Source organism: Dipodomys merriami, unplaced genomic scaffold, assembly GCF_024711535.1.
Source record: "Dipodomys merriami isolate MVZ:Mamm:240054 unplaced genomic scaffold, mDipMer1.0.p SCAF_24, whole genome shotgun sequence".
Classification (NCBI taxonomy): Eukaryota; Metazoa; Chordata; class Mammalia; order Rodentia; family Heteromyidae; genus Dipodomys; species Dipodomys merriami.
The window spans coordinates 13,537,931-13,550,184 of NW_027203826.1; the positions used below are offsets into that span (position 1 = coordinate 13,537,931).

General features: G+C 47.2%; 1 protein-coding gene across 1 annotated transcript; it reads right to left on the reverse strand.

Annotated features, from left to right (window-relative positions):
• Window positions 1–9,891: 9,891 nt before the first annotated feature.
• On the reverse strand, window positions 9,892–11,709 carry Becn2 (beclin 2). Its single transcript, XM_070034072.1, has one exon. The coding sequence runs from the start codon at window positions 11,707–11,709 to the stop codon at window positions 10,438–10,440; it is 1,272 nt and encodes a 423-aa protein (XP_069890173.1). The 3' UTR covers window positions 9,892–10,437.
• Window positions 11,710–12,254: the final 545 nt, after the last annotated feature.

Genomic DNA, 12,254 nt, shown 5'->3' on the forward strand with positions numbered 1-12,254 from the left:
TTCCCAAGGTGATTGTAATGGGAATGGACTCAGGGCATAGAACTTAGATACAAAATGGACTCAGAGGGCTGGGAAGGTGGATCAGTGGTAGAGTGCTTGCCTTGCATGCCTGAGGCCCTGGGTTCGATTCCTCAGCACCACGTAAGAAAAAAAAAAGCCCGGAGTGGTGCTGTGGCTCAAGTGGTAGAGCGCTAGCCTTGAGCTGAAGAGCTGAGGGACAGCGCCCAGGCCCCGAGTTCAGGCCCCATGACTGGACCAAAAAAAAAAACAAAATGGACTCAGGGATGACTAGCTCTTATCTTGTCTTTCATTCAATTGGATGTAAGAATCTTGTGGATATATCTTCCCAGGCTGGCTTCAAATGTCTTTCTGGAATATGGCCTAAGACATTCTATTAAATTTCCAGTGATCACAGTCCTCGTGCCAGTGACAGAACCAATTGTACTGAAACACATCTTCAAGCATTCTTTATTTCTGGATGCCACAGTGTTAAGACTAATTGTATAGAATTCTGAGGTTGGCACCTTACATTCCGCTAATTCAGCAGAGAGGTATACAGCTTTATTTCCCTTCCCTTTCTGCTGCCAGTCTAGAATGCAGATGAGATGATAAGCAGTATGAAATTACCTTGAAAATGAAAGCTAAGTGTGAATTTATTGGGAAAGAAATATCTACCAGGGGCTGGGAAGGTGGCTCAGTGGTAGAGCGCTTGCCTTGCATGCCTGAGGCCCTGGGTTCGATTCCTCAGCACCACATAAACAAAAAGAAAAAAGCCGGAAGTGGCGCTATGGCTCAAGTGGTAGAGTGCTAACCTTGAGCTGAAGAACTGAGGGACAGCGCCCAGGCCCAGAGTTCAAGCCCCATGACCAACAACAACAAAAAAAGGGCAGGCAGAGGGGGCCTTACTTAGTACTTCTCAGGCACAAGCAGTGTAAGGCTGGGTACTACCTTCCCAGAACATGCACAGTGTGAGTCTCTGGATACTAGGCATCCTACTTGTTCCCCAGCGCATGTGCGCAGTGCAAAAGCATGCCTATTTTTATATTGTTATGACTAGATCATTTTCTCAGTACTCTCAGCTATAATGACCCTATTTTGCTAATGAACTCATGTGCTACATGAGGGCAAAGGACTTTAACTTTCTAATGGGCAGAATCGACAAGCCTAGCCTCTTTCCAAGTCACACTTGCTAGATTCAAGGAGACTGGTTACTTTAAGAAAGGAAGGCTTGGCTGTGTTCATATTTATTCCACTGAAGAAGAAAGGCATAAGTCCCCCCCTAATCCCCATTCCAAGACTTCCTTCCACTTTTGTTACCTTTTATCTCACCTGCTTGATCTCTACCTCCTGGACACTAAACTTCTTGCACCAGCTGTATTTGGGAGAGTGAGGAGGGAGAGGCGGGACCCAGTGAGATGACTGAATTCGTGGGAATCAAAGTGACATCAGCCATCTGGCATCCTAGGTGTTGTCTGTGGGGCAGGTCATCTCTAAGGAGTTTTTCCCACCGCCATGTCTAACAAGGACCATGAGCAGGGTTGCTTTTGCTCATGGCTTGGTTCTTAGTATCCACCAAAGGCTGTCATGTTGAAGGCTGGTGGTACTACTAGAAGCCGGTGTTTCAGCCTAGTGAGAGAAGTCAGGTCACTGGGACATGCTTTTGAAGGGGATGTTGGGACCTCAGCCCCTTCCTCTCTCCCTTTTGCTTCCCAGTGCATGCGCTGAGCAGCTGGATCCACCATGAATTCCTATCTCACCACAGAACCCAAATAATGAGGTCAACCAACCATGGACTGAAACCTCCCAAACTCTGGACCCAAATAAAACATTCTTCATTCTAACTTGATTTTCTTAGCTAGTTTGTCATAGCCGTGGAAAATTGACTAATGGAGCTAGTTTTCTGTGTACTAAACTATCGGTAGGTAGGACTTTGTTCAGGAGTAGATATTCTTTCTCCATCCACTTTCCACAGGACTGTTTGGGACTCTTATGATCCACATAACATTGACAGAGTGTGACTTAGATCACCTCTAGCCCAATGGTCATTGGCTAGGAGAATGGGGAGGTCGCATATCAGGTACTCTGACTCCTCAGAAAAGCTTCTCAACCAAAGGACCCATTCCCCTGTCAGAGTGATCATGCTTACCAAGAATATGTCCTTCATTTTTATTACCTACTCATCTTGGTCACACCTTGAGAGGAAGGCTGCCTGCTGTGCATGGCATGCCCATCGAGAGAGCAAGAGCGAGAAAGAGAGAGAGAAAGAGAGAAAGAGAGAGAGAGAGAGAGAGAGAGAGAGAGAGAGAGAGAGAGAGAGAGAGAGAGAGAGAGAGAGAGAGAGAAGAGAGGGCCAAATGCGAGCAGATAGTTAGGAATAGGTCCCACAGCTTGACCAAATGCTGCTTCTGGGATTTATTTTCCACGTGCCCCACTCAGTGCTATTCTTTCTACCCTCTCTCTTTAGCCTTTTCTGGGATTGAGGGGATTTGTGGAGCATAATTTAGGAAAGTCAGGTTTGGCACTATACTTAGACTAGTTCATTTAAGCCTCACGGGTCTGTTGAGTCAGATATTAACAGACAGTGAAAACCACACTTAGCTTATTTATTCAAGATTATTGAAGAATAAGATGAATGGTGTGAGGGCCAGGCCTGGAATAGCTTTGTCTGGTCATGGAGTCCAGGTCTGTGCTTAGAAATTAGACAATCCAGTTGTCTCTTACCTAAGTGCATCTGGACAAATGGTTTCTGAACTATGTGTTCTGTCCTTCTGACCTGCATAGCAGCAAGGGAGATTTAAGTGGATGACAGATTTGCAAGGTGCCTGGCCACAGAGCAGAGCATGCTTGCTCCTTAATGTCCACTACACCAGCAACTTGTTACAATGCACTAGAGGATACATCCCCTTTAATAGAGAGAATGAACTCGTGTGCTAGTAGCTGATACCTATAATCCTAACTACTCAAGAGAACTGAGATTTGATGATTTCAGTTCAAAGCCAGCTTGGGCAGGAAAGTCTGTGAGTCTCTTCTCTAATTGAGCACCAAAACAGCTGGAAGTAGAGATGTGGCTCAAGTGGCAGAATGCTAGCCTGAGCAAAAACAAACAAACAAACAAACAACTCAGGTATAGTGGCCAGGCCTGAGTTTAAACCTCAGGATCAGCATAGAAGAGGGGTGGGCAGGGGTAAGGCTACTTCTTTCTTCAGGTCTATCTCTCAGTGTCTATCCCTGATCATTGAACCAACCATCTGAGCTCCAGGCCTGCTGATTACCCAGCAAGAGGAACATACTGTCTCATTCATGCACACAACTGTGCTATTTCCAACTGTGTCAATTCCAAGTTAATTCCCAGTTAACACCTAGTGTTAACGCTAGGAAACTGAGGGACACATGCATATCCTCCCATCCCAGCCTGAGGGCTCCTGCATGGCATGTGTATTTAGAAGTAAAGCCTAGTCTCTGAAAGAAGAAAGAGCTACGGGCTTCCTTGTGAGGCACTCACGGGAATGCCTATGAGTCTCTGCTTCTCACCGCTGAAAGGTACCTTGGGAGACAACTGCCTCCCTTTCCAAGAGAAAATAACAGAATACACTGCAGCATCATATGATCTTCTAATACATCTGAAATGTAATCCCACTTGCCTTTCTTGCTAACAGTATGATCTGGGAAAATCATCTAACCTTTCTGAGGGTAGGCTTCTTGCTGGGAAAAATAGCAAGGAGAGAGAGGTGAGTTGGCAGCATGTTTCCAAGAATGGAGAGCCTGATCCACTAAGGACTGGCCTCAAGAGGAATCACTTCTCAAGTCCAAAATGAATTCAGCCAAAGGCAGCGTCTCCAAAGGCAACGCTCTCCATAGTCCTCAGCCCAGACTTAGGCTGCTGGAGTGTGTGACCAATGCTTTTATTAGGAATCCTTTTCTTTCTTTTTCTTTCTTTCTTCCTTCCTTCCTTCCTTCCTTTCTCTTTCCTTCCTTCTATCTTTCCTTCCTCCCTTCCTTCCTTTCTCCCTTCCTTCCTTCCTTCCTTCCTTCCTTCATCTTGCTTGCTTGCTTTCTGTCATGGGCCCTGAACTCTGGGGCTGGGCACTGTCCCTGATCCTCTTTTTCTCAAGGCTGGCACTCTACCACTTGAGCCACAGCTCCTCCTTCACCTTTCTTGGTAGTTTATTGGAGATGAGTCTCATGGACTTTCCTGCCCAGGCTGGCTTCAAACTGAGATCCTTGGATCTCAGCCTCTTGAGTAGTTAGGATTGCAGGTGTGAGCCACTGGCATCCAGCTTCTCTTTTCCTTTTAGATATAGACATAGACACAGCCTTTGGGAAAATGCTGATGCCTCAGAAAGCCCGTTTCCAGCCATGCAAGCAGTGAAAGAGCTTTGGTAAAGCAGAGGAGAAGAGACAGGAGTACGTGCCTACACCTACCTTCTATTTACTCTTCTACTTGAACTCTTCACTGCGCCAGACAACTGCTGGCAGATGGCACACGTTTTCTCTCATATGTGGAAGTTAGATCTAAAATACTGGGACATAATATACTCTAGACACTCACACATAAACTAAAGGAGGATATTATTAGGGGAGGAACAGAAAGGTGCGATGCCTATGTACTTCTGATCATATACAATAATATTGAAATTAACTCCAAGAAATGGAAACAAGAGGTTTTCTTCTATGTTGTTGTTGCTTCCTTTTTGTCTTGTAGTTCATTTATGTCTTTTGGAGGACAAAGGGGGTATAGAAACTGAGGGGCAAAGGGTTGAACAAATGCAGCAGTGGTACTCACTAGACACTATGTGGGAAATGAACTATTATACAATTTGTGGGTGGGGACAAGAAGGAAAAACTGTGAGAAAGACTGAGGGAAAATGTGACACTGTCCAAAAAGAAATGTACCATTACTTGACTTATGTAACTATAATCCTTCTGTACAACACTTTTAAAATAAGTCTTTTTTAAAAAGTTTAAAAAGTGTGCCTTATTTACATACCTTGTTTCACATGTTTGGTACTCAGTCGAACCTTAATATAAAAAGCCACCACACTGTCATAATGCTCATGGAGGCTTTGTGTGAGGGGGCTTGAGGAAGTTCACACTATGAGAGCTCATTGTGGCTAGCGACTCTGCCAGGAAGACCTGAAAGGCTAGGGGTGACATGAAAGTCTGGGAACTTGAATCACTTTGTAGCTTTGTATTTGCTTGCCTGAGCCCTGGACTGGTGGCCTTTTAGAGCGATGTCTGGATTCCAGGTGGGAGTGTCCTCAGAACAGCTGGTGAACATGATCCAAGAAACCAAGACAATTGCTGGCTTCTCTGAAGCAGATGGATTGCCATAACCATTTTCAGTCTGGTTCTGTTCTGGTTATTCAAATTCTGAAAACTTGTGCTCGATGAATTATGATCATTTTTCATTTAGGTTATTTTCTACTGAGTTTTGCTTAGTGCAGTAATTACATCTGCAAGCCATGTGTATTCAAAATACTCGACTCCTTTTACTTTTATTTTATTTTAAGTTATTTTTTGCTTTTTTGTACCAGTCCTGGGGCTTGAAACCCTGGGTTCAATTCCTCAGTACCACATAAACAGAAAAAGCTGGAAGTGGTGCTGTGGCTCAAGTGGTAGAGTGCTAGCCTTGAGCAAAAGAAGCCCAAGGACAGTGCCCAGGCCCTGAATTCAAGCCCCAGGACTGGGGAAAGAAAAAAAAAAAAAAGAATTTCATTTTACCAAGGACTCCAGATGATTCCATTGCAAGTCAGAGACTCAGCTTCTGCTTTTTCCCCCTCACCTGTTGGAAAAAGAGTGACCAAGGATCTTCCTCCATATCCTGGGTCCAGCTCAGGTTCTGGTCAACATAGTAAGCACATACCTTTACCCAGTCCTGTACCCACAGACAGTGGAATTCCGAAGAGAACCGAGGCTTTGATATCAGACAGACGTGGGTCAAACAAAAGCGATGGTATGATGAGGCTGGGGGATTATTTAGTACTGGCCTCAATTTTCTCATCTGGAAAGCAGACAGACAGACAGACAGACAGACAGACACACACACACACACACACACACACACACACACACACACACACACACACACACACACACACACACACGAAGGCCATCCGAACAGGCTTTTGCTTGCCGATCATGTACACGTTCCTCACAAGTGAAAGCGCAGGAGCGATCAGGTCGCATCTTCCAGGACGGGACATCCTTGCTCCTTCCAGGACCTCCAGCGAGGCCAGACCCCAAAGCTGTCCTTTGAAGCCCGGGCGCGCGGACCCGAGCCACCGGTAGCGGCGCCGTCGCGCTGCTCGGGGTTCGGGCGACCCAGTTTCCCGCGGCCTTTCGGGTGCTCTCTGAGTTTATTTTCCACGCTGCAGGAGGCCGACCGCAGCCCTAGGGAAGATCAGATGGACACACTGGGGAGGGCGAACAGAACGTGAACAGCGCCTTCTCGGAGCAGCGCCGGGCCCAAAGAGCGGCGGGAAATGCCCAACCCCAGAAAGCGCGCAGACCCCAACGCCGGCGCTGCCATGGCAACCAGTGCGGCGTCTGACGCCAGCAGGAGGCGTGCGTGCCCAGGTGCATTGTGGGAGGGGACTGGGCAGCCCACCTGGCATGGGAGAGAAAGGGCAGCGTCTGGGAACTGACCTAACCCCAGTGGCACTTGACCTTACAGGACACCTTTTCCCAAAGGAACACTCCGGAATACGGATTCATGCCTAACGCCTGGGTGTTAAAACACCTTTTCAGGAGCCCAGCCCCTGGGGGAGGCCCACAGGAAGACCTCAACTTTGAGACCAGCCAGGGAGACTGAGATCTGAGAATCACGATTCAAAGCCAGACCAGACAAAACAGGCCTCGTGAGACTTGAATCTCCAACCAACCACTCAGAAACTGGCAGGGGCGCTGGGACTCAAGTGGTAGATTGCGAGCCTTGAGCTAAAGAGCTCAGCGCCTAGACCCAGAGGTCAAGTCCCAGGATTAGCACAGGAAAAAAAAGAGATGAAGGCAATATAATAATAATAAATCTTTAAAAGATTGCCTCTTTAGTAAGACGGATCAGGTCGTTTTAGCAATCAGTAGTGCAGACTTCTACATCAGAGGGAAACTGGGAATGGGATGTAGGTCAGGGGCAAAACACTTCCTTGACTTGGTTCAGCTTGGAAGATAATGGTATTGACACAGTGATGCCCTCCCTGGAAGAGGGTCAGAGTATTTCCCATTGCTGAAAATGCCCAAACTCAACTGGAGAGCAAAACAAGCCATATCTGATGCATGGTTTCCTGAAAGCATTTGTTCTGGGAGCAACCCCTTGCTTGCTTCAGAAATATATTTTCTTCTTATTCTACGTCTTCTATGTCTATGCACTTGCCTCATTCTGTCATGTCCAACAGGCTATTTTCAACATTTAACAATGTTGCTCATGGTTTGGCCTGTACCCTAGCCAGGACCATCTGCACATGTGTGGAATGCTTGTAGCCAGTATTTTGCCTTTCTCCTAATCTTGATTGGAAACCATCTTTGTAAATGTGTATTTTTTTTTTTTTTACTTGGAATGTAGTTTAGTGGTAGAGTGGTTGCCTAGCACACTTGAAGCTCTGGCTTCAGTCCCCAGCACTAAAGAAAGAGAAGCTTCAGCACCATTGTGGAAACAGTTGGGGCGCCCTACAGATGCAAACATGTGGTACCTATACACAATAAAATTATCTACAGCCATTAGAAAGAATATTATGTCTTTGCAGGGAAATTGATGGGCCTAAAACAAATCAAGCTCAGAGGGACAAATGGTGCATATTTTCACTTTTATATGGAAACAATATAAAATACATTGGGACATGATAAATTTATACAGGACTCTAGGCTTTCATACATTGTGAGTCCAAAGGAAGATAGGAGAGTAACACAAAGGCACAATGCCAATTGTGCATCTCATCATAAAAATAAGACAGGTGCTGGTGGCTCATGCCTGTAACACCAGTTACCTCAGGAGGCTGAGATCTGAGGATCATGGTCCCAGCCAGCTCAGTCAAAAGTCAACAAAGCTCATCTCCAATAAACTACTCAAAGAAGCTGGAAGTGGTGCAGTGGTTCAAATGGTAGAGTGCAAGTCTGGCATATAGCCTGGCAAAACATAAATATATATATATATTATATATATATATAAACATATCCAAAATGAACTCTAGGAAATGGAAACAAGAGGATTTTTTATTGTTGCTGTTTTTACTATTGTCTTCTTTGTTCATTTATCTATCTTTGGAGGGGAAGGGGACACAGAAAAGAAGGACAACTGGTGAAGAAATGCAGCAGTGACACTCACTGGACACTGTTGAAAATGAACTATACAACCTGTGGGTGGGGGGGGGACGGAGGGAAAAACTGGGAGAGACCGAGGAAGGGGTGACACTGTCCAGAACGAAATGTACTCTTTACCTAAGTTATGTAATTATAACCCCTCTGTTTATCAACTTTATAATAACAATGAAAATTAGAGGGCTAGGAAGTTGGCTCAGTGGTACCGTGCTTGCCTCTCATGCATGAGGCCCTGGGTTCGATTCCTCAGCACCACGTAAACTTCAATTCCTCAGCACCACGTAAACAGAAAAAGCCAGAAGTGGTGCTGTGGCTCAAGTGATAGAATGCTAGCCTTGAGCCCAGAGTTCAAGCCCCATGACTGACAAGAAAAAGAAAAAAAAAACCCTAGAAGTTTCAATTAATTACTTTGCTTCCATCTTTGAGCTAGGCACCCAGGCTTCTCCCTTGTCTTTCCAAAGTTAAGGTCTCGCAGTTTGATCTAGGCTGGTCTGGAACTTAAGATTGGCCTACTTCAGCTCCCCTAGTGATAAGATTATGGGTGTATCACAACATACCCCTAGGCATTTTCCTTTTTCAATAAAAGTACTTGAGTTGTCAAGTTTCATGTTTTTCAGTCTCGTGTTTACTAATAACCCATTGTCATTAAATATAAAGACACTATGCTACTGCAATTGCTAAGTCCTGTGACAAAATAATCACTATTCTTTTTCAGTTTTCCACAGCAATGATTCCACTTATACTTAGAAAATGAGAAGTCTTAGCCAGCCACTGGCGGCTTATACCTGGAATCCTAGCTACTCAGGAGGCTGAGATCTGAAGATCTCTATTCGAAGCCAGCCTGGGCAGGAAAGTCTATGAGACTCTTATCTCCAATAAATGACTCCAAAAAGGCCAGAAGTATCAGTGTTCAAGGGGTAAAGTACAAAGTCCCTGGAGTACAAAGAGGCTCAGGGACAGTGTCCAGGCCTGAGTTCAAACTCCAGGACTGGCAAAAAAAAAAAAAGCCTTTTAGGTACCACCTACAAAAGTAAGTGACTGCTCGAGAATTTTATAGTTTGATTAGAGCAGGTGAATAGGGTTGAAGTTGTTTGTAATTCTAACTACTCAATTGAGAGAGTGAAATCTAAAGACAAAATTGAATGCCTGTGCACACAGATAAATCATTATCTCAATTAATGACCAAAAAGCCAGAGGTAGAGATGTGGTTCAAGTGGTGGAACACCAGTCTTGAGCAAAAAAGCTAAGGGATAGCACGGAGGACCTCAGTTCAAGCCCAGTACCAGCACAAAGAAAAAACTTCCTAGCACACATTTATAGTCCCTGTTTCTTGGTTGGCTGAAGTGAGAGGATCCTTTGAGTACAGGAGTTTTACATGAGCCTGAGCAATACATTGAACTGTCTCAAAAGTAAAATAAGTCTTAAAATGAAAGTTTGAAATTCCTCTAACTGGCTCCTTTTCAACCACTATTCTTCTGTAGGCAAGGGGTCGCCTCCTGACTCTTTCCTTAATTGATCTATCAATGTCATCCCTCAGTGTTTAGCTACCCCAACCTAATAAGACACACTTCTTGCTTTAAATCATAGAATAATACATTTATTGAAAGTTTCTCAAGACTGAAGAGGGCTTTCACTATACATTACCGTAAGAAAAGCAAATAGTAAACTCATTCTGAATCTTCTCCCTTGGCTATCCCTCAAAGTCTCACAACCAACAGTGGCTCCTCCATTTTTTTATTTTCTCATCAAAACATTATGGACCTCTGTTTATCCTCTCTCCTCTCACCTCCAACCTCAATTCTTCCCATCTGGTGGAGTTGAAGGGGCCAGGAAGCACAGGAAGGTGTGTTAGGAAGGGAACGAAGGATGTCTTTTGGTTTGCTCCAGGAAAATACATTTTGTTTTGTTTTCTGCTCAAGGCTGGCATTCTACCACCTGAGCCACAGCTCCACTGGAAAAAAAATCACTTTCTTGGATGCCTCTGGTGCTTGATTACAAATCCAAGGCCTCTTGGAAATATTTTAGAAAATTACTGATTGGTACAGACTCTTTTTGAGTCTCCAGCATACTGTCATTCTTTAGTTGTACAGTCTGATCATCTCACCGTATTTTAGAACACAGCAAAAGCTATTTTTGACTGTACCTTTCTGAGGCCCAAGCAAGACTCCACTTTAAATTGACAAGCAGGAATTTGAGAGCCCGTGTCCACTCTTCCACCGTGTTGAGGTGGGTCCGGATCGAGTACCACTCCCCGCTGCCCTTGGCATCCTCTAGCGTGCCCAGCTCCGGGTGCATGCTGTAGGGAAGGTAGAGTCCCCCCAGGCCCTTCTCTGCCTCTTCCTTGAACTGTTGCATGCAATCCAGGAAAGCCATCATGGCGCGATCAAATGTGTTTTCCAAGAAGACATTCTGCTTCCCATCGGAGAACAAGGGCAGGCGGACACCGTCACCCGTCAGCGCCTGCAGATAGGAATGGTTTCCAGCGGCCACAAGTTGGTACCTCCGAAACTTGAGTCCAATGGTATTGGCGAGGGCCCGGAGCAGCAAGGCCGCCTGTCCCCAGGCAGCGCTGATCTCCGTCCAGCTCACGGGGACGCGGGGCAGGTAGCCCAGTCTGAAGTTGTTGATGACGCCCAGGGGGCCCTCCTCCCAGATCTGGAAGGTGACGTCGAAGATGCTGGTGGTGCTCAGCTTGTCCAGCTGGCCCCGGGCGGACTGCAGCTGGTTCTCCACGCTGCTCAGCTGGTCCGTCAGTTCGAGCCGTTGCCACTCCAGGGCGCAGTATTCCTTCCGGTACTGCGCGGCCTGCTGGTGCAGCTCGGCCGTCTCTGCCTGGGACGCCTGCAGGTCGTGGGCCGCTTGGGCCCAGGCCTGCTCGGCGTCGGCCAGCTCCTCCGTCAGCCGGGCCTCCGCCCGCTCCAGCTCCCGCAGCTCTGCCCGCAGCCGACCGTCCAGGGCCCTCCTGTCCTCCGGATCCACCAGCAACTCCGTCTCCAGGGCACGCCGGTAGGCCTGGCAGTCCAGCTCCGCCTGCGAGAGCCGGGCGTCCACCTGCTCCAGGAGATGGTCAGTACACTCCTGGCACAGCGGGTGCTCCACCGCTTTCTGGCCCGACAGGATGGCAAAGATGTCCACCAGGGTCTTCTGGATGCTGCTCAGAGTTCGGAGGGACACAGCATTCCCAAGCAGGGTGAACTGGCCAGGACAGGCCCTGGATTCCCCGCCCGGGCCAGCCGGGGCCCCGCTGGAGGCGCCGGCCCCGGGCTCTCCGCCATCGCTGGGCTCGCTGGACAAACCGCCGTCGGCGGGTGCCGGGCCCGGCGTCTCGGGGGGCTCGGTGGGCTCCCCGAGCCTCAGGGGCTGTTGGCAGCGCTGGCACAGGAAGCGCATGGAAGACATGGCAGAGGCCTGGGCGCTCGGCTCCATTCCGGCCCGGGGCACTCGGGAAGGTGGTGTTTTTTCTTTTCTCTCCTCAAGATGGATTCTTTTTGCGTACTTCTCTCTCCTCTGGCCAAGCTATTTGAGACCTTTCAAGGGGACCCACCCCAGCTACTCACAACTGCCCCACGGAGGAGGGATGTTTGTGAAAAGCCACCCCGGGACCTTCCCGGGTCCTCCTATCACAGGTTCAAGGGATTTTTCTTTTTGGAAGTAATCTTTTAAACTTAAGGTCTTATCATGATAGTCCAGCCAAAAGGCCTGATCTCACTTGAGATAAAGGCTAGTCACCTTAACCCGGGCACGAAGGCCCCGCCCTTCATCCCGGCTCCTCTCCTGGATGGTCCTGTAGGCTACTTGCATTCTAAGTTCTGCCAGTATTGATCATTAGCCCTGTGTGTGTGTGTCTGTGTGTGTGTGTGTCTGTGTGTGTGTGTGTCTGTGTGTGTGTGTGTCTGTGTTGATCATTAGTCCTTGGTGTGTGTGTGTCTGTGTTGATCATTAGT

Bases quoted from the DNA above. Each gene is read 5' to 3' on its own strand.
- Becn2 (XM_070034072.1), bottom strand. From the start codon at position 11,709: ATGTCTTCCATGCGCTTCCTGTGCCAGCGCTGCCAACAGCCCCTGAGG.